The 22,659-nt window shown below is 42.5% G+C and overlaps 1 protein-coding gene across 1 annotated transcript in view; it reads right to left on the bottom strand.

Moving 5' to 3' along the window:
- Positions 1–451: 451 nt before the first annotated feature.
- ptpn11b (protein tyrosine phosphatase non-receptor type 11b) overlaps positions 452–22,659 on the bottom strand; it is a 32,859-nt gene continuing 10,651 nt past the window's right edge. Inside the window, exons 2-16 of the mRNA XM_079173791.1 lie at positions 22,175–22,297; positions 14,617–14,811; positions 10,592–10,784; positions 10,340–10,456; positions 10,064–10,177; positions 8,704–8,800; positions 8,392–8,471; positions 7,973–8,128; positions 7,069–7,200; positions 5,775–5,929; positions 4,198–4,265; positions 3,946–4,097; positions 3,745–3,845; positions 3,510–3,629; positions 452–1,503 (exon numbers count right to left, since the gene is read on the bottom strand). Coding sequence (XP_079029917.1) covers positions 3,542–3,629; positions 3,745–3,845; positions 3,946–4,097; positions 4,198–4,265; positions 5,775–5,929; positions 7,069–7,200; positions 7,973–8,128; positions 8,392–8,471; positions 8,704–8,800; positions 10,064–10,177; positions 10,340–10,456; positions 10,592–10,784; positions 14,617–14,811; positions 22,175–22,297 — 1,771 coding nt within the window. The 3' untranslated portion in view covers positions 452–1,503; positions 3,510–3,541. The remainder of the gene's footprint in view (positions 1,504–3,509; positions 3,630–3,744; positions 3,846–3,945; positions 4,098–4,197; positions 4,266–5,774; positions 5,930–7,068; positions 7,201–7,972; positions 8,129–8,391; positions 8,472–8,703; positions 8,801–10,063; positions 10,178–10,339; positions 10,457–10,591; positions 10,785–14,616; positions 14,812–22,174; positions 22,298–22,659) is intronic.

Genomic DNA, 22,659 nt, shown 5'->3' with positions numbered 1-22,659 from the left:
ATCAATGACGTCGGCTTACTCGCCCCACTATCATCAAGCCTGGATTATGGCCATCTTCTAAATTACTTTTTGGAGTCAAATCTATTCTTCAATCTCAGGCAGATGGCCATCTGGCCCACTGTAATCGCCCCCTTTCCCTTGTCTCCTTGTGACCATCTCCTCCGACAGATGTTGAACTGCATCAGACCTGCTGATTAACGAGGACAGCCAGTCCGCCGAGGCTGAGAGACGGCGGTAAGCCATGCTGAACACCAAACATCCATTCAGGAATCCTCTCCACCTGCTCCCTGTCAGATGTGAACTTCAAACTACTTTTACAATCTATGGGTAAATCAAACTACAACTGTGCTTTAACATGATCGTTTTCAATTTAGTATATATATATATATATATATATATATATATATATATATATATATATATATATATATATATATATATATATGCGTTTGTGTAAATCAACATCTAATATGTTACACAACCATGATACCAAGAGTATCAATTAAAACCACAATACTTTTTAAAAACTAGCTGATTTAAAAGGGCAGACCAAAACAAATACATTTACATGAATGAGTTTGTACTCAAAGTGGGACCAGCTGCAGACCCTGTTCAGATGACAGACAGGACTGATGTGTATGTCTCAATAACCACAAGAAGTCACCAAAAATGGACTCAACTTCTGTTACATTGTTTAGCTGATTTGCATGATCCTTTAACAACAGAACTTTGGACAATCAGTCACATCTTCAAAAATATATATATATAAGAGACCACTTGTTCACCTGAAATTATGTCAAATTTTGTTTGGAAGAAGAGGGCTTGCTTGCCTTCCCTGTGCCTCAGGGTGCTGTAGCAGGTTACATAACTGCCCTTGCTATCACTCAGCAGCCACATTAATAACCACCACAGCTGGAGAGCTAGAATGCCGCAAAAACAGTCTCAGGGTTTAGAGTTCAAATGAAAGACAGAGAAAGAGGGAAAGCAAACAAGAGTGACTTCTGGCAACAAGCACACAAAAAGCTTGGCTTCGACCTCTTCTTGGGTCCCGTACAGTTCTGTTCGGTTCAGGCCGGGACAGACTCCACGTTTCACAGCCCTCACGCAAAAACTGTTCGTTTCTCCCGTTAAATTGGATTCCCAGGATTTGGAAAGTAGTAACAGTAGAGATGTAACAGCAGGTCGGGGGAGGCGAGATTACAGACACATCTTGTGACAAGGCACTTGCGCTGGTTAAGAGAGGAAGAGGCTGGAGAGGTATAGGGGGAGTAAGGGGGAGGAGGGACAAGGGCCCTGAGCGAGAGCACTATGCTGTAGAGTCATCCTCTCTATGGAGGGTAAGGTTTGACTCCAGACAGAGAGGTCCAGCAGGACGGCAGCAGGAGGGAGGGGTCAGCTCACCACCTTCAGCCCAGGCAGGGTCCACTGATGTGGGGTGCAGTCAGAGCAACACACTCCCTCGTGGGATTTTCAGGCGCTGATGAAGCGACATCTCCGCTGGAACTGAAGCAAACACAAACAGACGGGCCGACAAGTGGAGTTAACGGCTGGTGTCACTGTGAATCATGGACACGAGGAGATGATGTAATTCATGATACGGAGCTAAAGGCAGCCTTTACTGCACTTGCCAGGTTATCTGGAGACCATGTGTGTTTGGATTTTAATTATTCAAGTTTATGGTTGCAGTGCTTTCAACCAGTCAGAAATTCATCAACCTTTATTGCCTTTATAATGACCTTTGCATGTGAGGTTCAGTGGGGACCACAAATAGTTACAAATAGGTTAAAAATAACAGGAACCTTTCTAACATCTTGTATGCCCCCTTAACAACAGGTAGATAGCACAAATTACAAAAAAACGTGTATATAAGCAAAACGGAATAAATTGGCTTTTCTTTGAAATGGTCAAAGTGAGTCTTCTGCAGACTCCAGGCAGATAAAAGGTCCTCCCCCAGCTTATCCGCTGATCAGACAGCGTTAATCTAGAGAGACGAACACCACGATAATATCGTGACGTTTGCTGCACATATTGAGTCCTTATTGGTCAGTCTGGATGTGGGAAAAGGCCTTTGATTCCATAAGTTGGAGGTTTTTGTACAAGGTTCTTGATTCCGTGATGAGTTTGTTAAAGATATTAGTACACTACTCAATAATCCCACTGCCTAGATATAAATAAACGTGTACTTGTCACTAGAACACTGTTGAATTAGAAGGAAGCACAAGGAAAAGCTGCAGGATGTCACCACTGCTTTCTGCACTTGTATTGAAGCCCTTGCTGAGTGGAAACCTTTAAAGACGTTCCTATAAATGAGGAACATAAGATTTCATTGGATGCAGACAATGTTCTGGTATATTTAAGTTCTGATGCATTTGCTGCTTGAGCTTTTGGACACTTTTTGTAAATATGCAGGATATACAATGTTCACACAACCCAGATTTTTACATTAGACTATACTCCATGAAAACAACTGCACATTCAATTTCATTGGAAATGGGACCAAACTACACTGACATATCGAGGTGTACTGATATCCAAAGAAGATTCCACATTAGCAATTACGATTTATCATGATGCTTTAGGCCAAAATAAAATCAGGTATACTGAGTTTGAAGAGTCTCACTCAAAGAATTGAATCTGTCAAATTGAAAATTCTCTCAAGACTCCTTTTTCTTAATTTCAAGCTTCAAAAAACTAGATAGCCAAAGGAACAACAACATTTAACTCAATAACATATAAGGAACTATAAAAAGACTTACAAACTCTGACAGAAGATATGCTTTTATAGATATCATTAACTCCGTCATTATTTTGACCAAAGCAGAAAGCACACTTTACAGATCTATAAGATTATAAGAGATCTATAAACCAATACCAATCTATATTGGTAAGTGCTATAAGCGGAGTATTTCAACACAGAAACAACTATTCAAAATGTGCGAAACTAAATTAGCTAAATTCATGTAATGTGCATTTTATATTTACTGGTAATTGAAACCCTGTCATATATGTTTTCTGCAGATGACCCAAAGCCACGACTCACTCGCCTAAACACGGTCTGCTTTATTAACCGCTATGAGAGAGACAAGAAGGGGTTTGTGAGAATCAAGGCTGATTATAATTTGAGCTTAAATTGAATCTTTTGTTGCTTTAAGGGGAGCTCATGTTTTCTTTTAGAGCAGCTCAGCCACTCCTGGCCACGCTATTATTTGAACCCTTAAAAAAAAAAGCATAACCCTTATAAAATGAATTTGACTCACTGGAAGAAACTGAACAATCTTTCTGATTGTAGAAGCGTTAGGCACTTTTTCTTCCACATAAAACATTCACAATACCATTCAAAAAATAAAAGGATCCAGCATTATTCCATGTTCTTTACCTTTGTAAAGATATTCACTTTTGCAGGAGGAAAATCCCCAGTGCCAGCTTTTAGACAAAATATTCTGAATGTATTTTGCCACAGCACACAGTGAGGAGCAAACTATTTGGAATGAAATTCACAAGGTACTTACAGAGAGGCAGACGGAGAGATGTGGACAGCGTTTTATCTCCTGGTGTTGCTGCTAAAAGACGTCTGAGGGCTTTTAAAGTTAATGTTCTCGTACACACTCGACGAATCATCGTTTGTCATCCTACAACAACACACAGCAGAAGGATTCACTGACAAAACAATTGAACATGTTCCGCTTAACGTTCTGTGATCAAAAAGTTCAATCGTCACTTCATCATGGTATGCATCATACTTACACCGAAGAAGAGCGTGATGATGTCATGTTGGGCTTGGACCTCGAGTTGGTCATCTGGGGGTATTTGATATTGGAATATTCCCTCTCCTTCAACTTATTCCTCTGCAAAGTGAGACAACATGACTCAGACTCAGTTCCCAGGCTAGAAAGCTCCGTCTTTGGAAACGCCACTGTAACGTTGACTTCTTGTGTGGTGCAGTACCTGCTCCTCCTCCAGCCTCTTCTGAGCTGTGTCTATGTACTGCTGCACAGCCATGTAGATGAACTTATACTGGGCCTCTGTCTGCACCATGCCGGACCTCTGCTGCCTTACCCTCTGGATGGTCTTCGGGATGTCGATGTCACAATCTAGACCTAAACACGCACACAAATCCAGAAAATGAGCAGCGATACAGTACAAAGGATTGCAAAATAAAAAGTGTGTACGTTTCGTATTTCGAAACGGGTCTCCCACCTTGGCGGTTAATAACGTCAATTAGGATGTCAACGACGATGATGGTGCCCGTCCTGCCGATGCCTGCACTGCGGGGACAACAGAACAAAAAGCGGAGCAAAGTCGAGTCAAACACTTTAAGGAAATAAGAGAAAAATCAAACTGCATATTTAATTTGATCCAAATAGTTATGTTACATAAGCATCAAGACCTTTCCCAACCCATGGAAGCAATAATGGAAGCAACACATGAGAGTCTGAGGTTATGAAATATATGGTTTCACTTGCCAACAGCAATAACCTCGAGTTTGTTGTTGTGTCGCATATAAAATGCTGTCGGAGCCCCTCGAGAACGCCGCTCAACTCAGTGTTGTTTTCCCCACAGTAACATTAATTCATCAGCAGCTGACGGATCAGTGAGGGTCATGACTCAAATGTCTTCTGTCAATCTGTCGTCATGTTTGTAGTACATGTCGGCGGGGGACTGGTATGGCGAAATACACGAAAGCACAACAAATGGACAAATCTATTGCAACATTCATTTGCTATTAACTGAAAAGAAAAGACAGGAACAAGGAAAAAGAGAATGGAGACGCTGTGATACGACGGAACTTGATATTATTATCAGTATTCACTGGGTTTTATTTCCCAGCTTGTGTTGAGCATTCCATGTGTTCCATTTGATCCAATTCATATTTAAATCAAGTGTGTGTTATTTTCCATCTCATTTAAAATGGATTATTTTCCTTTATTGTAAAGCACTTGTGCTGCATTTATTGTATGAAAGGTGATATACAAATAAAGTGTATTATCATCATCACCATCAGTCACTTGTCTGCTGTGAAATAAATATCAAAACCCTGACTACAGCACAACTAAACCAGATTGTGCTATTTCAAATAGTTCCTGTGGATTAGTGAGTGGTCATGCTGACATCTACATGGAGTAATAGTATACTGCAAAAGAAGTAACATACAGCTGCAGGTGGCAGGAGGTTAAAGGGAAATAAAGCTAATTAAGAATGTTTTGATGGTGCTAGTTTGGTGTATTGCCAATAAGCAGGACACCGTGTAATTATAGCACACCCAAGTGGCCAATTGAAACCATATTTCATGAAATCCTAATTTCATACATTCATATAGCGAGGCAAGTTTCCAGAGTCCACAATCATTTTGCCATCTCATGGAAAATTGAGTCAACACAGGGAAGAAGAACAAAAAGGAGAAGAACAAACAGTGACCCACAGAGGGGTTTACCCAAACGGGAAATTCCTGCCCGGCGTGCACACACGTGCATGTGTGTGTGTACACAGATGGTTGCACACAAGATGGGATTCAAGTAATTGCCTTTTAGATTAGATTCAACTTTAATAAAAGGACACGGTAGACTCTGGTCTGGGTCTCAAACACACAACTTTTGAATCACTTCTCCTGTTTTTAACTAGAAGTCCAATGTGCCACAGAGCCACGCATCTCTTTCCATCTGCTGAAGAGTCGTGTTGGCAGATCACCTCTACTTCTACCTGACCCAGCAATAATTAACTTATGACCAGTTTCTTAAATCCCAACTCTACGCTTCATATTGTAAAACTGCTTGTACCTGCAGTGGACGACAATGGGTCCAGTGTCTGGAATGGTACTCTGGGTGCGGTTGACCTCCTCGAGGAACCAGAGGACGCCGCCGGGCTCATTGGGCACCCCGTGGTCCGGCCAACTCAGGTACTGGTAGTGCCAGATGTACCTCAGAGGCTCCCTCTACAAGAAAATCACAGCAAAATAAAGATGATGAGCTGAAGTTGTTGTAATTATGTTGACTTTGGGCATGTACCATGTATTCTGACATGTCTTCCTTCTGCTTCCTCTCCATAATGGATCTGCAGAGCTCATTAAAAGGCTTACTGAAAGGAATACGGGTCTAAATACACAACACTCATTCCAAGCATGGTTTCCGAAGTTTAGCCAAAGCTAATATGATAGTTTGATTTAGCCAAAGTGTTTTTTTCCCCCCAAATTACAGTCACTATTAATTTCCATCTTTGTGTTGGCTTGGACTGGCTGTACTGTAATGGAGGGACACTCTCTGGTGGCCACATGCAGACTTTGCTGCTGTAACTGTTATTGTAGTAGTAGAATTGCAATTACGCCACTGCTAATGAATGCTGGAATATGTTTTTGAGCAAAATGAGAATTGTGGATTCTGTCCCCAATTTCTTACAGTGGTCTCATGCTGAGGGACGAATACATCCGAGCAGTATAAAGTAAAGGATTACAACAGTATAAAACATGCCTCATTTCAGTGAAACTAAATCTTTACACTGTGTGGACCTGAACATGCAGAAACGTGAAAGGACTACACTGTCCACTTGAGTCTTCTGCTTTTACAGGAGATTAACATGTGATATGTCAACAGACTCGTGATGGTAGCCGTCACTCACCTGAACACGAACATTAAGGTTAGAAGCATCAGTTGGGGGGAACTCTTTGGAGCCCATATTGCTGGGTTAATCTCAGACAGGATTGGCAGACATTACACATCAATACCTCCCTTTTAAATGAAGTTCAAACAGATTAACTACTGTGATCAAAGCAACAGCTTCTATACAGAATTGATTGGATAGACACTGTGCACACAACAACCCTTAGTTTGCTCCTTATTGTATTCATGTATAAAAGAACAACTCTAAAGTCAAATGTATTTTTATTTTATTCACTGGAAGATAATCTTGGCTACATTGTCTTCTGCTATCTACCATTTGCTCTATTTGATTTTCATGAGATCCGTTCAGTCGATCCTCTAGTAAACACAAGCACGTGCTGTGGGATTGTGTGTGTGATGGGTTAGATAATCTGACCGCAGGTCAGTGGGTCAACTCGGAGTGCACAGCTTTCCCTACCCGGTCCAGACGGGTCACCTCCAGCTTCCTCAGGATGTAGTCTTGTGCTGGCTGCTCGTCCACGTTCCTCACCTGCACGTTCCCAAACTCCTTAGTGCCGAGGAGGTCGGGCCAGTAACGGACACATTTGTTCTAAATCGGAGGAAAAACAGAGAGGGAGGGCAGAGAGAGGTTGGTGGGTATTAGACAATCAAAAAAAAAAAAAAGAAGAAGCAGCTCAAGCAGCTTTCCAATCAGCTTAACTGTCATACTATCCTTGTCTGACACACGGACACACACACACACCCCATTGCACGTATCCCCCCGTCTCTCAGAATCAGCTATTGTCCTTTAACTGAGAATGTAGGAACAAAATGGTTGACAAGCAGTTCGAGCAATAATGATTTGGAACGGTCAACACCAGGTCTTAATACTTTGTCATTAAATTGAAACAATTGGGACTTTTTGTGTCCCCTAGTTTCCCTGAAACAGCATTTGGCTCCTCATGAGACTCTAAAACCGTCCACCGCTTGTTCGTATTTGTCCTGTTATCGTCTGCTGCTCTGCACTTTGTTAAGGCACCTTCTAGATGAACGACACTTGACTAGTGTAATGGATTTCACGTTATAGAAGCGGGGCGTTCCCTTCAGTTCCTTGACTTCCATCATTACAAGCAAACAACAGCAATGGAGTAAGGAGTGCAACAGAGAGACCATCTAGGAGTAAATGCTTGAGAAAGCACACATGAAAGAGTTGGGGAGAGACAAAGAAGCTCCTTGCTCGGAAATATAACGTATCGAAACATTTCTACTTCATTCATTTACCTTTCCAGTACAACATGATGTGTACAGATCAATATATTCTACAGGCCCTCAGCTGAACTCTAACAACGTACGTTAGCAGAAGTTCAGTGCCAGTTGCTCACCCGTCCTCGCTCTATCTCCTTTGTGGTCATGACGATGACGTGTGTATTCTCCTGATACACCATCTTCCAGAAGTCCACCACCGTATTCTGCAGGCACCCTTGGGTGGCGATGAAGACTTTGCCCTCATCCACGTGAAGCCCCTCTTCATGCATACTCTGCACAGCATGGGCAATGATACATTGAATTAAGCACCGACAACTGAGACAATGTAATCGATTAAAAAACAAAAAGGTTTGAAATTGTTACTTTTAAAATAGGCAGTTTATTTTACTGTATGATATATGTGTAACTTTGGTACTATTGTCCATTGACAGGCGAACTACCTCGCCTGATTACTGAACATTGTGTATTGCTGCCATCTTTTGGTAATGCACAGTTGCTGATAAATGACCCCGTACACTGCTACGAGAAGACTCACTCTGATGTAGTTGGCATTGATGTAGTCTGAACCAGGAACATCTGGATCTGCCTCCCTGAGTTCAACCCGAGTCGTGTCGACTGAAAACACAAAGTCAAACGGTCAATAACGCACAACAAAATGTCCACCGTTTCCCCGAGATCACACTTGGTGGTTTTCTTTTCCAAACTAATGTCAATGGATAGGCTGCGAGCTATCAAAGCAACATCTCCACACTCTGCCGAGGCCTCTACGTGGTCTGATGTATATTTGTGTCATTCTTTCCACAGGAAGTTGGAGAGACAGGAAATGGCAGGTTGCTGCGTGACTCACAGGGGAGGATATTCTTGTATCTGTTTTTACTCTTGTTTTCTGGCTTCTGGCCTTCTTTCCGGGGATACAGCAGCTTGCACTCCTGCTGCTGAAGTACCTGGTGGTTGAAGACGAAGGAAAAATTAGAAAGTCAGATGTTTTTAATAAGACAAGAGTTTAAAACAAAAGAATATGTGCTGTATAAACTATTGATTCTGAGGTCACTCATTCATATTAGCTGAAACATGTGGAGACGTTTTAGACCTCTAGGAGCTCTATGGAGTAGACATTCCCCTGATCAACAGGTGGCTGCAATTCAGCAAGATATGCAGCAATGCACCAACAACGACAGAGACGAACACGAAACACACAATTGCGCTTTGGTTTGGAGAAACATAATGACATAACATAACATCATTTAGCTCGAGGTGCACAGAGCACATTTAATGCTGTGTTTGAAAAGTGTAATGGGCATTTAATGCAGTAGGGGTCACCCTGGAGTGTAAGAGCAGAAACACTGCACGTATTAGTGTTCAGGTTGCAGACTTAAGAGGAAGTGTTTCAGCATAGAGTCTAATAAGCTCTTCTTTCATACCTTCTACATGAATTCATATTGGACGCATTTGTGCATTTATCTACAGTTGTTTAGCTGTAATAACATAACCTAAATATAAAGCCAGATAGACCAGTTAATAGCTCATCTATCTCGCATAATATTGTGTACGTCATGTATATTGTGTCCCCCCCACACACGCACTTCGGCACAGAGGATGCAGTAAGTCATTTAAATTCATTGGAATTGACTCGCACCTCAATAAAGTCTGTAACCCCGGGGCAGGAAACCCAACAACCAGATACTGATCAGTAACTATGATGTTGTAGACAGACGCGTAATGTAAAAACCAGGCATGGGGCCAGGCTTATGCACCGACACAATATATTTGATTCACATCTATGACCTGCCAGTTGCATGGAAATGATAAATTCAGAAACGTAAGAGCATGCCGCAAGATAAGCTTCAACACCATTACGCAAAAAGGTTAAGACAGCAGAAATACATTTTCATTTCCCTTGATAGACAAGTAAACAAATAACTCACATAGACATAAACCTACACAAATAGCTGAGCAGTATAATATGACATTTATATGACAAATAGAAATACTGTTTACAACGCCATCAAAGTTGGAATTAAAACTTCCCAGGGCAGACAGCACTCAAAAGAGTCATTTACTCATTTTCCTCAGTTATGACTGACTCATGTCATCCAGCACTTAACTTCATTTAATAAAGCTGTTGAACGCAGAGCACCTAAAGCTGACCTTCAAAAATCCCGATAGAAAGAAATGATTCTGCCGCTGGTACTTTTGAGGCTACATACCTCAAATTCTTCCCAGAATCCTTGTTTGGGTTTTTCAGAGTTGTCTGCTACTTTGTTGAGCTCTCGTACCCGGTTCTCAATGTTGGCTGCGTTTATCCTCGTGGCGTTAAAGGGCTGTCGTCGTCGTCGTCGTCGCGTTGGGACACGGAAATTAAATAAGTCAACAGAGCAAAACAAGAAAACACCATTTTTCATGTGGTTTGAATGAACCACCGCCGACATGACACAGTATGCAGAAGATTGCCCAGACTTGGATGCTTTTGTCCTCTTCCATACCTGTTTGAGGTGCACTACGATGCCGCTTTTCTCCACCATGGGGTTCTTCTTGTAGTGATCCACCAGGTCAGCCAGAGTGTCGAACCTCTCACCGCCGCCCACGTCGTATTTACCGTCCTGCTGGAGGGAAACATCAACAGTTCCAACTACAGTAACAGCTGGTCTGAGGAGTTCCTAGAGCGCATTAAAAACATCAGGACCTGCTTAAAGTTTGCAAAGTTAGTCTGAGAGGTGGGGGAAGAGTTATCTCACCTGGAAGCGGATCATAACGTGGGTGACCTTGGTCTTGCGGTCCACGTTCTCGTGTTTCTCCTCATTGGTGAGAACTGAGAGAACAAAGTCGCCCGGTTTACTCTGGCTCTCCCGTACCAGGAAGCTACCGGCTTTGCCTTTGTCTGTGAGCAGCTTCTCTGCATCTCGTCCAGACAGGTGCCCATGGTACCACCTGGCCAGCAGGGAGAGAACACATGAACCCTGAAACCATATTCAATGACAATCTGACAGCTTAAATTCCTGAAGATCCAAACCAACAACCTGAAGGATACACATCCAGAAGTTACTAAATCAGTTGGAGTCATGTTTCTGGCCAACAGTCCAAAATTCATTCTCATCTTAAGTCTGTTTTTGGTTTCTAAAAGCTCCTGAGGGAAATATCTGGCCCCTTTAGCTGCTAAATGCTTCACTGTGTTTACCAGCTGGTCTCTAACTGCGTCTGTCTGATGATTGGTGCTGAGCAGGTAGTGTACATTGGGTTTCAAAAGCTTTTTAGCTGAAAACATCTGCCTGTGCAGCCGAAAAAACGCAAAGTTGCGACTAGGACAGCGAAGCAATGAGCTGAAGCTCACCACAAAGCTCCGTAAAGCCGAGGGGAGCTGCAGATTCAGGTGATAATTCTCTGTGGGTTACACCGTGACGTTGCTTTAACATTGTCATTTGATAATATTATTATTGTAAAAATATGAATTACAGCCACTTAAAGTGATGCTGAGGACATTCAGGATCAAAACCCCCCCAAAAAATGAAAGAAAATATGCAACCATTTCAAAGACACAGTGAGCATCAGTGTTGATTATTTCAGACTGGCTGCTTTCACTGTCTTCGTTTTTCACCTTCCGTGGAGATGGAGAAGCTCAGCCTAAAGCTAGACGCTGCTGCAAAGCAGACAAATTGTTGAGACAACGAACAAGAGTTGAGAAGGAAACTTGACCAACTGAGGGGGAGGATTAGCAATATACTTCCTGCCTTAAGGGGAAAAGGTCCCATATTGTTGCGTTTGGGTTTAAGATAATGTCTATCTACAAGTGCATTGTGAGCGTAGACTCCTACTCGAGAATGAAAGTGTCTCTTATATTGCTGTAGCCTCACTCAGCTGCTGATGTTACAGTAACAACCTGCATGGGTGCATTTTTGGGTCTTTTTTTTTTTTCCTGTGTGGTGAGCAACAATATGTAGGAGGCTCTGACAAGAGACGCATGTAGACTAGAGAAACCACACAAACCGTTGATTACAAGTTGTTCTTAGACCTCAATGGAAACGTATGTACACTTTGCAATGTGCAGATGTGTACATAACCTGCTCAGTATGAGGATAGCAAACACAGTTCAAAAGTGATGATTTGCAAATGATAATATGAATATGATCATGTCGCTTTCTAAAAACCTTCCTGTATGCATGGATTCCTGGCATTAATACAGCAGCTGCCTTCGACTCCCACTGAAGGAGCGAGCGTGTGATGAAGTGTAAAGCTGCGTCCAGCGTTTGTAGCGTCTCTGGAAGGAGGATAGCGCGTGGATACTTTGTGAGCAAAAACAAAAACAGCAGCGCCATCCGCTTAGTTGGTTTGAAGATGCATTTGGGTATTTGCTACTATTAATGCATGACTGATTCTTTCCTATTGCCCTTCTCTTAAACAGTTAACTGGCTGGTGATGTATGCCAATATTATACTCTAGCGCTCAACTGAATTGCATTGTAATGATCATGTTGGAGTAACATTTACAAATTGTTTCTAAAATTGTTGATTCTAACCAAACAGTACGTATAAAAGAATTCAATAATTTAGTTTAAAGCTGCACTAACTAATATATTTATAGTTACAATGGATGAAGTGATGGTGGGCCCTATTTGAAGGATCTTTAGTGGTCCAAAGTGCAGCAGGGCGCAAGTGTATTCAGGGAGTGGCCAATACAATTTGTTAGTAAACCGCGCATAACCACATAAAGGGCAAAGGGGTTGTATTTAGTCTCTTAATTAATCATAGGTGTGTTTTGGGCATAATATGAATTAAACCAGTCTCCCATTCCCATTTAAAAGCCAGGTGTGTCTGCAACTGGCATATTGCTATTTAAATGGCGGATTACGCAAATTGTAGAAGTGAGCGGTTTTCTGCTGTGAAAATATTGTTATGTTAGATAAATGTTGTGGATTTTGGAAATGATTACATCCATCTTTTCTTTTTGTTTTATTTGACTAGAATTTGAATCTCAACGTTGTGATTGAAGCTTCAAAGCTTCAAACTATTCATGCAATAGTTATGGTTTGTGAGGAAGGCAGTCCGTTTACTCAGTTTCGCTGTCTGCTGACGGGGGTTGCTGAATCTGAAGGCTGCATTAAGCGCAGGCCTGCAAGCTGGCGCTGCCGGAGAGGCGATGAGTAATGCACGAAGACATCAGCTTTAAAACGCCACCGGGGGAGCAGGCCCGCGAACTTTGAAGTAGCCCACTACCACACACACACACACACACACACACACACACACACACACACACACACACACACACACACACACACACACACACACACACACACACACACACACACACACACACACACACACACACACACACACACACACACACACACACACACACACACACACACACACACACACACACACACACACGGAGATGCTAAGATCGGACAGAGGCGTGTGTGCACCGTCCACACAAGGCAGAAAAGCAGCACTTCTTGACTCATCAATGACACATTTTGTTAGAATAAACTGTGTGGGGTAAGTAGTGTGTGACAAAGGATTCTGTGTTTCTCTGAAATAGAAACATTTCCACCATAAATCTGTGCATAAAAATACATTTTTTAAAAATCACCAGAATGCAGGAAATTAGATGTTTGATGCTAAAATGTTGTTGTGAACCCTCCTATGAAGGTGCATCTTAATATACAAAGTAATTGCCCTTTAAATAGCAGGAAGACACTGCGTCATTGACTTTAGATTAGTTTTTTGTTGGTCAACGGCACGATCCCTTCCTACTGCCTCTAGATAGCGATGTGCCTAAGCACACCTCTCTTTATGAGCCCATGTACAGTCGTGACAAAATCACACAGCAGAATGTTCGCCCAACTCTGCAGTTCCCCTCAGCACAACAGAGAACCTCTTTCAGATCATTGTTTTCCGGCACGCAACTTCAGTGCCCGTTCCTGTAATTCCTCTATAAGATATTTATCCATCCCTAAACAGAAGACAACGTAAGCAACCAGCATGTGAACATAGTGGAGTGTAACAGCTAAAACACAGGAGATTGTTCTGGAGCTGGTGGAGACCAAAACAGAGCTAAAAGGATATTTGTCTTTGCTTTTCAAGATTTATACATTTCTTCAATGTACCAACAGTGGGTAATTCACTGTTATACACATCAGCCCTGATCATTTCATGTGTGATCTACCACATAGTGATATGGATGAGGAAAATATCTGTATCACTATTGTGATATTAATTGAAACCATATCAACCAGCCCTGTAGTGATGATCCTATATTAATAATAATGAACCTTCTGGATGTATTGTTCTGGTAGTGGCCCCCCCCTGCAGACCTTTATTGCAATTCCACACAGATCTCAAAACGGCCTTTAGGGCACTAACATTTGCTGCATAATATTAAATACCCCAAATGTCCATGCCCCAAAATGCTATTTAAGAAATGACAAGGGTTCCATGTATTTTGTCCAGAGTTGTGTTCTCTGCAGTGAGGAAATGGCTCTCAAACAGCATTCAGGCCACAGCAGCATACTGCGACTGCTACACTCAGAACATTTCTCAGCTGGTTTTGCTGCTTCTCGATGCAGGATGAGGTTTTACGGCATGACAACCCTGAAGCTGTCAGAATCTGCTCAGGGAGAAAGTTATATGCAGCTGTAATGAGGTCAGACATAGAGCTGACCTCAGATGTTTGTGTCTATCTGAATGCATTTATCCACATAGCGCTTAGCTGTATACAAATGTGAACTCATTTGCACGTCTAGGTGTTCGTGTTTGTCGGGCACCTCTCAGAGGTCGGGTCCTTGCAGTTAAGTGGGTACTTGAGCTCGATGACATGGCCGTTCCTCTCACGCAGGAGATCCTGTTGTTCGGTGTAATACTGCACCAGCTCGGCCAGCGTGGCGAACTTCTCGCCTCCGTACAGGTCGTAGTAGTCACCCGAGTTCTGGATCTTAATGTGGGTCACCTCATCGTTGCGCCTGAGTGGGAGAAAGCGCAGCGGGAATTCATCACTCAGTTAGTCAGCATGCGCGTAAACAGAGGTGGACTCACACCGAAGGAGCACTCAGAAGTTTTCTCTTCGTGTTCTCCTCTTGTTCACTTGCACCCTGCAGATAACAGTGAACACACACACACACACACACACAAACAGCCACCCACACACATGTTCTCATGCTCACGCAAACAAAATCAAGACCGTACTGTACACACTTTGTCGCCCACACATACTCACAGAGCATAAATTCATATACAATAGAAAATGGCGAGCTTATCAAGCCATCTGCTCCCGTTTTAGAACTGTGGACCTCATTTTCTTTAAAGCACGTTAAGTAATCTGCAGATGTGGCGACATTATTCCATCTCTTTTCTTATACTAATCTACCGCATTCTGTGTGCGACACGTTAAATTCTCTGCAATACTGGAGCATTTCTTGCAAAGCTGAACACACAGTATAAATAATTATAATAAGGATATAACTGTTAAATATAAAAGAGTAACTGTGTCAACACTGGAATGATAAAATGAGCCACAAGCTACTAGAGGAAAGAAAATGTAAGGCGTCGAAGCCAGAGTGATTTAAAAACACTGATCCATTTTATCACCAAATACTTTTCCCTTTGACTTCTATAAACAAAACAACACAAATCTTCTCACAAGGGATCATCCCTTCTTCTTAATACTCTGTAGTTTTCACCTCTAATGTATTTGGAGGAAGGCTGCATCGTGATTGCAGAATAATACAACAGAGATGCACGCAGCTGCCGAGCTCAAAGACTGATAAGCCACAAAACATTTGGTAGGCTTCCACTTTGCATATTCAAAGTCCTCTGACTGGTTTGAATAGATGCACACAAATCCGAAAACGCACACGCGCACACACACGCGCACGCACGCACACGCACACACAGTTCTACTCTGTACAGATTGCTGCCTGGAAGCAAGTGCAGAACGAGATGCGGCTCAAGCTCGATTGCTAAATGTACTTGTTTTCCATCTCCAGTGACTTGGTCCGACATGTTTCTTCAGCAGAGGTAAACAAAACATCCTGTAAATATATTAAAAGTGTGATGACTCACAAACGACAGAGGGTGATTAGCCAGGCAGGCAATGTATATTACTTTGTCGATACAATTCTCTCTCTCTCTCTCTCTCTCTCTCTCTCTCTCTCTCTCTCTCTCTCTCTCTCTCTCTCTCTCTCTCTCTCTCTCTCTCTCTCTCTCTCTCTCTCTCTCTAAACTGATTATCAGCTAATGGTCGTATCAAATGACACAAATTCCACTTTTCTCGTCCTCATGAATTTCACTTTACCCTTTTTCCTTCCTCCCACTCAACATACTGTAAATCCTTTCCTTCCTTTGCTCTGTCCTATATATCCACCTCTCTCTCTCTCAGTATTTCCTGGTAATTGCTTTACGGCTCTATTAGTGGCTGTTGGCAGGGTGCCACAGGTCTCTGGCCCCTCCTCGACTCTCGGGCCAAAGCCCCCTTTTCTCTCAGAGTTTAAACACCATTAACTCTGGAATGAGCCAAACACGTCCGATTAGATTTTCATTCACTTCCCTGCTCTGCCTCTTTCAGACTGATAACATGTATGGGTTCATTATAATACGGCAGTGTTCTTTACAGAGAGAATCCAGACGGCCACGGTCCGCATCATGTCTGCTCAGCTCTGGCTCACTAACTTCTAGTTCAATCCGTGACAGATTTCTGCTTTTTCATCCATGTTTTAGTGAAGAAGAGTGAGAGGCAGAACTATGATTAGACGGTGTCTTCAATCAGGACACAATATATTACTATTTCAGATACTACGGGTCTATTCGTAAAGTCATCCTACTAACTCACAAAAAAGAAATGCACTAAAACTAATTCAACACAGTGAAACAAACACACAACAGTCATTGACGCCACAATGGCATTCCATGACTAATTCATTATTTATTTTTTAAATACACAAAGATACAGTGCCTGTTGTGGTTATAAAAAGTGTTTGTTTAAATCCTACCAATGTGCATTAATTCATTCAGAAAATAGTTTGTAGTCACATTCACGTTCACTCAGAACGCTATTCGTTGGTTCCTCCTGTGTCAGTAGCCTCATATTCAAATTCAGGCTTCTCCTTTAGCAAATTGTGGCGGCTGTTTACAAGTCATAATCACACATTTAATTAAAACGAGACACGTTTTCCCTTCATTTAGATGCCATATAATCCCATTCATTACACTAAATTCAAGCTTCAAAGGCTGTAATGTAATTCATGTCGGAGATTAACTGGCTGAGGATCGAAGCAAAGAAATGATGACAACATTTCTTGCACACCAGAAAGTCTTGTTGAATCCAAAATCCTGCTCACGGTCTTGTTCTCACTTTATCAACAGCGCTGAGATCCTGAGACCTTTCACAGTTGAGGATTCAGCATCAAACTGTCGTAATTTACATCTATGAGAAGTACAATCAAGTTCCTGTTACTGACTGAAGTTCTGTATTTTCAAATCGGTGTGCATGTTCTCAGCAACATCCCGTATGATGATGAGGAATAACAACGCTTCATCGTTCTGAAACTTTGCTCACAATTCACCGATAACACGCTAGATTCATCTCAGACACGCTGCTTTTTGTTACACGCGATACCATAAAATCAGGATGTGTAGATATGTTTTCATCTAAGCGGAATAAAACTTTGTGTCCTAGGAATATGCAGTGGAATTAGACTAACAATCTCTACTATACGACGGCATCCTGCTTTACTGGAAAGACTAACTTCAGTAGACACACGCAAGACAACTTCGTCCTTGAGTGTCCTATGAACTGGTTTGCAGCGATAGGGCTGACTGAGCAGAAGCACAAACGTGCATAATGTCACACAGTCCTTCACGGCGCGTCTGTATGTGAACAGAGCATTGTCGTTCAGCTGCAGCTTAACAGACCACATCTGTGTGCAGGATTAAGTGTTAGAAACTTCCACACATTCTAGACAGAACATTGAAGCCTGTTCAGTATTTGGATCAGTCCGACTAAACTAACTACATGCAGCGATAAGAGGCGCGCGCGCGCGCACACACACACACACACACACACACACACACACACACACACACACACACACACACACACACACACACACACACACACACACACACACACACACACACACACACACACACACACACACACACACACACACACACACGGCCCTGAATATACAATTATTGCTTGCTTTGCCCTGAAGCTATATATATATAATATTTTTCACTCAATAGTCTGACACCACTGAGAAATCTCTTTTACCATACTCCGTCCACTAATCAAATTGAGGGTGATAAAGTTTTCTCTCTATTTCAATTTCCCTTTTAGCGTCTCTACAGACTGCCACACTGGTTTTCAGCCTAAATCCTAAAGAAGGCAAGTTCAAGTCGGATATTAAATGTGAGATGTTACATCAGGTAAATAAATGTGTTCTGTGTCTCAAGAGCTTGCCCTGAGGTTGTGTTAAAAAACAGGCATAAAACCAATGCATCATTCCTCAGCTCACTGGGCTCACTTCCTGAAGGTTAGGCCATCTGAGCCACGTGGTGTCTGCAAATTCAGACAAGCAGGGAATCTTTCAGACATCACAATCGCCAGCATCATCGGAAATGACTTGCTCAATGGACGACCGGCATCGTGGGGTTAAACTACCGCACAACAGCTTCTTATTGTGCCGATGGGAAGGTTCAGTCCAAACGACAAACCCCCGATTAGCTCTGCTACTTCACTGCTATTGGCAGCTAGTCACATAACAGCTGCTGTTGGCTATATAAACACAATTATGTGACGCTTGGAAGTCTCCCCCGAGCGGTATTATCAAGAGAAGATATGTGGAAGTTTGATGTGGGGAATCACACACCGAGAGGAATAAGTTTAAAACATGACTGGGCTTGGATTATCTCGTTTTTCTACAAGCAAACTTTGTTAAAAGATAACCGTTAAGTAACAACCACTGTCAATAATTCAAGAGGGAGTAGACGGAGGAAGAGTTTCTGTATCCTAATGCTATCTTTGTTCATCATAAATATAAAGATATTTGTTATCGGCTAGCCTACTTCATGTTCATTGTACATGCGAAAACAGTGACCCAAACACGTGCACGTGACACGGGCATGGTTGATCTACAGCGTAGTGTGTTGAACTGGGCCGTGTCACGGTGGTGGAAGTAAGATGTTAGAATGCAACATTCACATTCAACATGTGAATAAAGAATCTGTTGGAACTCGCTAATGAAGACTTGTGGAAGAGGTAGTTTAAATACAGTCAACACTCATGGATTAGCACAATAATGATCGTGAAATGGTTTTTTACTCGACTGTGTCGTTCTATAAATAGCCTTAGCTGCAGTGGAAACATATCCAAGTAAACTCAAGCTGGTACTATATAATACAGAGGCTACGAGAAAATCCATTTGCTCTCTGTGGCAACTCGCCCTGCAAAATTCCCTCTTAAGATCGCCCTTAAAATGTCTCCTCTGGGTCTTTAGAGCGAATAAAGAGCATGAAAAATGAGAGAACTTGACCAGACTGCTCTCCTCGCGGAGTTGGACTTGGATATAAATTATGGCCAAACTTTTTCTGCTTCAAACTTTCTCTGTTTGAGTTTTATGAAACTCTGGATTGATTACATTTTCAAACCCCTCAAAAAGCTCTCATTAGCATCGCTGCCTTCAGTTTGCTTTTCAGCGGCGGCGGCGGCTCGGTTTGACCCCTCCTTCCTTCCTTCACCTCGTGGAGCGGAGAAGAAGAGAAGGTGGTGGAGATAAGAAGAGGAGAGGCAGAGAGAGGCAGATAAGACAGCGGAGAGAGAGAGAGGGACAACAGACTCCCTCAGCGTCCATTACAATCTGAACATTCACAGCGACCATCACGCTCATAATGGCCTTGGTAAGATGAAACCTGGCTAATGACTGGCTAATTAGCCTCTCCTCTGCTCTGATAAGACACTGTGTGTGTGTGTGTGTTTGAAATAGAGATTGAGTGAGAAAGCATGATATGCAAGCTAAGAATAGCTTCTGTAGATACAGAATAATTGAGCAATTATCTTCAGTATGTTCCAATATTTCCTACATTTCACAGACTGTATTTGGCGCAGTGCAACCAGTGAAAAGCCTCCAAAGCGAAAGCCCCTGAACAGTTGATTAGAAAAGATCAAAAGATTAGGCTATAGAATTGTATGACACAGTCATAGAATTTACACTTTTGTTCAATTTCTATTTTGCACTGGTGGCGGTGTGCTGGAGCTGTATAACAAGCTGGTTTGGCTCCAGGTTGAGTTGAGCTACAGCTGACTGAATTTCCTGAGAAACAGGATATTGCGGCAGGACACACATGAATAACGCAGAACTCACTGATATTCCGTGTTGCCCCTCTGTCACTTTTACAGTTTTGAGGTTACGGGGTTTAGGTTTAAGTTCAGAGGGGCATAAGTTAATGTTGGCCGCTTGTTTTAATATCACAGAAAACCTTTTGTGCTGAAATATGTTCGTAAGGCATAAAGTAATCACTAAAGGGTATGAAGTGTGAGAAATTAGGTTAACTTACAGATTTTTTTTTTTTTTTACAGTTTTTGTTGTGTTGTTATCAACAAACACCTACAAAAATCATTATTATGTTTTTCAACAACCTGATTCTTTTCTCCAATACTTCTGGCGCAGCATAACCACAATCACTATAATAAGCTCCCTGTAACGTCTTTTTAATCTTGTAAATTCACATCCAGTTCCAAATCTGAATTTGACTAGTTCAAAAGAGCTGAAACCTCAAAAATGTTTAATTGAGCCCGTTTGGCTGAACAGCAGCCAGCACAAGTAATAACAGGTTATTGGTAAACGTTGTGGTAGCCCAGATAATCACCGTAACTTGGTAAATTGACTCAGTCGCGTCATTTGAACAACAATATCTATCTGCTAACTTTAGCTCACATCAGTCACCATGGTCATACCAAACCTGCCCCCGAGTGGACTGAACTGAGCATTGGTACATTTCATTACTTGAATTATGAATTATACTAATAGTAAATATACTAATAATATCAAGTCTCGGTGCCTCCTCCTTCGTCTTAGCTCAATGTGACCTACCTTCTCTAGCAGGTGGTGAGGCTCTGCACGCTAGCCACTTGACCTGTGTGTGTGTGTGTGTGTGTGTGTGTTTGTTTAAGTCTGTCACGGGCACAAACTGTGGCTGCAACCGACCCCACCAACCTTCCTGTGGTGTAGGTGTGTGTGTGTGTGTGTGTGTGTGTGTGTGTGTGTGTGTGTGTGTGTGTGTGTGTGTGTGTGTGTGTGTGTGTGTGTGTGTGTGTGGGTGAGAGATTTACGACACCACAGACACACAAACCACAGGCAGTGAAGGTCAAAGCATTAACAGGTCCCTCACTCTATAACATTATTTAAAAGCTAGCAGCTGTCGGCCTAACTTCACTGTTTCCTTTTCCTTTTTTGTGTCACCGTTTCTTTTACACACACACACACACACACACACACACACACACACACACACACACACACACACACACACACACTCTCTCACAAGCGGCCTCTCCCTGCCCATGCCAGCCGCGGCTACAGTCACAGAGTAACAAATGTGTTTGGGCTTTCTTCCAGGCCCTTGGCCGGAGTGATGTATCTCTTAAAAGCTTCCGTTGTCAGGGACGTGCCACTCTTCAAACTCTCTCTTCTTCTATCTCAGTTGGTTTCCTGCTCTCTGTAATCACCACAGCATGTCGTGCCGGGTCCTCCTACTTACCAGACATTTCACATTCACTGCAACACACCAGGGCTGGAAATTATAGAGATGAAGAGAAATATGTTTCAGGACATGAATGGCACCCGGCTGTGCTTTTACTTACTCACCTCAGTGCCACCCTGCTGCCCAACTTATGCCTTTCTGGCCAATTTGCGTCACAACGTTAACAAATCGCATATTCCAGATCCGTTATCCAACATGTCCCTTGAAACACTCGCACAGAACAACTTCTGTTTAAACCGCATCTATTTAAATGTTACATCACTTGCTGAGCCGCGGGCAGGACATCTCAGAGACTCTGAGGCCTCGCACCAAAGCAGCACGGTCACTCCTCATCCATTTAAAAGACCAGAAGAAGACTGGTGTTCAAAAAAATATATGTCCGTCACAATGATCATTTTTTCAGAGAGAACCACTCTGCCTCTCAACGCGACAGCACCGGAGCTTTGTTTGTTCTCGGGGCTGAGCTTTGAACCGGGGAGAACAGTGCGATTAATGAATAGTGAGGCTGACGGTGAACCACGAAATCAATACGAAAAGGAAGCGGGGGGAGTGTAGGTGAGCCCTCACCTGACAGAGAGGGTGAAATCCCCCGGATTGCTCTTGCTTGGCCGGGCCAGGAAACTGCCGTGGACGCCCCGGGTCAACAGGAGCTGCTCTGCCTCGATTCCGGTGATGTTGGGGTGGAACCACCTAAAAAAGATTGGCCAAAATGATGCGTGTGTCCGTGTAGGAAGAATGTATACAATCTGTCTCCCATCACCCTCCATCTTTCTTTTCCTGTTGAGACTAAACCGGCCCCAACACAATAGAGTTTAATATAGTACGTCATTTCTTTTGTTCAATGCCAGTTTTGCATTTTTGTACCATTTATGTAAATAGCACACAGTATTATGTAAAGACCTGTGGGAGTGTTTTGACAATATTTTCATATGCAGCCGTCGTGACGGATGAAATGTGTAATCTTTCATTTGCGTCGTGTAATCTTTACTTCAGTGTAGATGGAAACATTAGATTCATTGATAACAGCAGCTACTACGATATAAATATAAATA

This window comes from Pholis gunnellus, assembly GCF_910591455.1.
Source record: "Pholis gunnellus genome assembly, chromosome: 2".
Classification (NCBI taxonomy): Eukaryota; Metazoa; Chordata; class Actinopteri; order Perciformes; family Pholidae; genus Pholis; species Pholis gunnellus.
The sequence above is the reverse complement of the archived record's forward strand: the minus strand, read 5'-3'. Positions and strand labels throughout refer to the sequence as shown.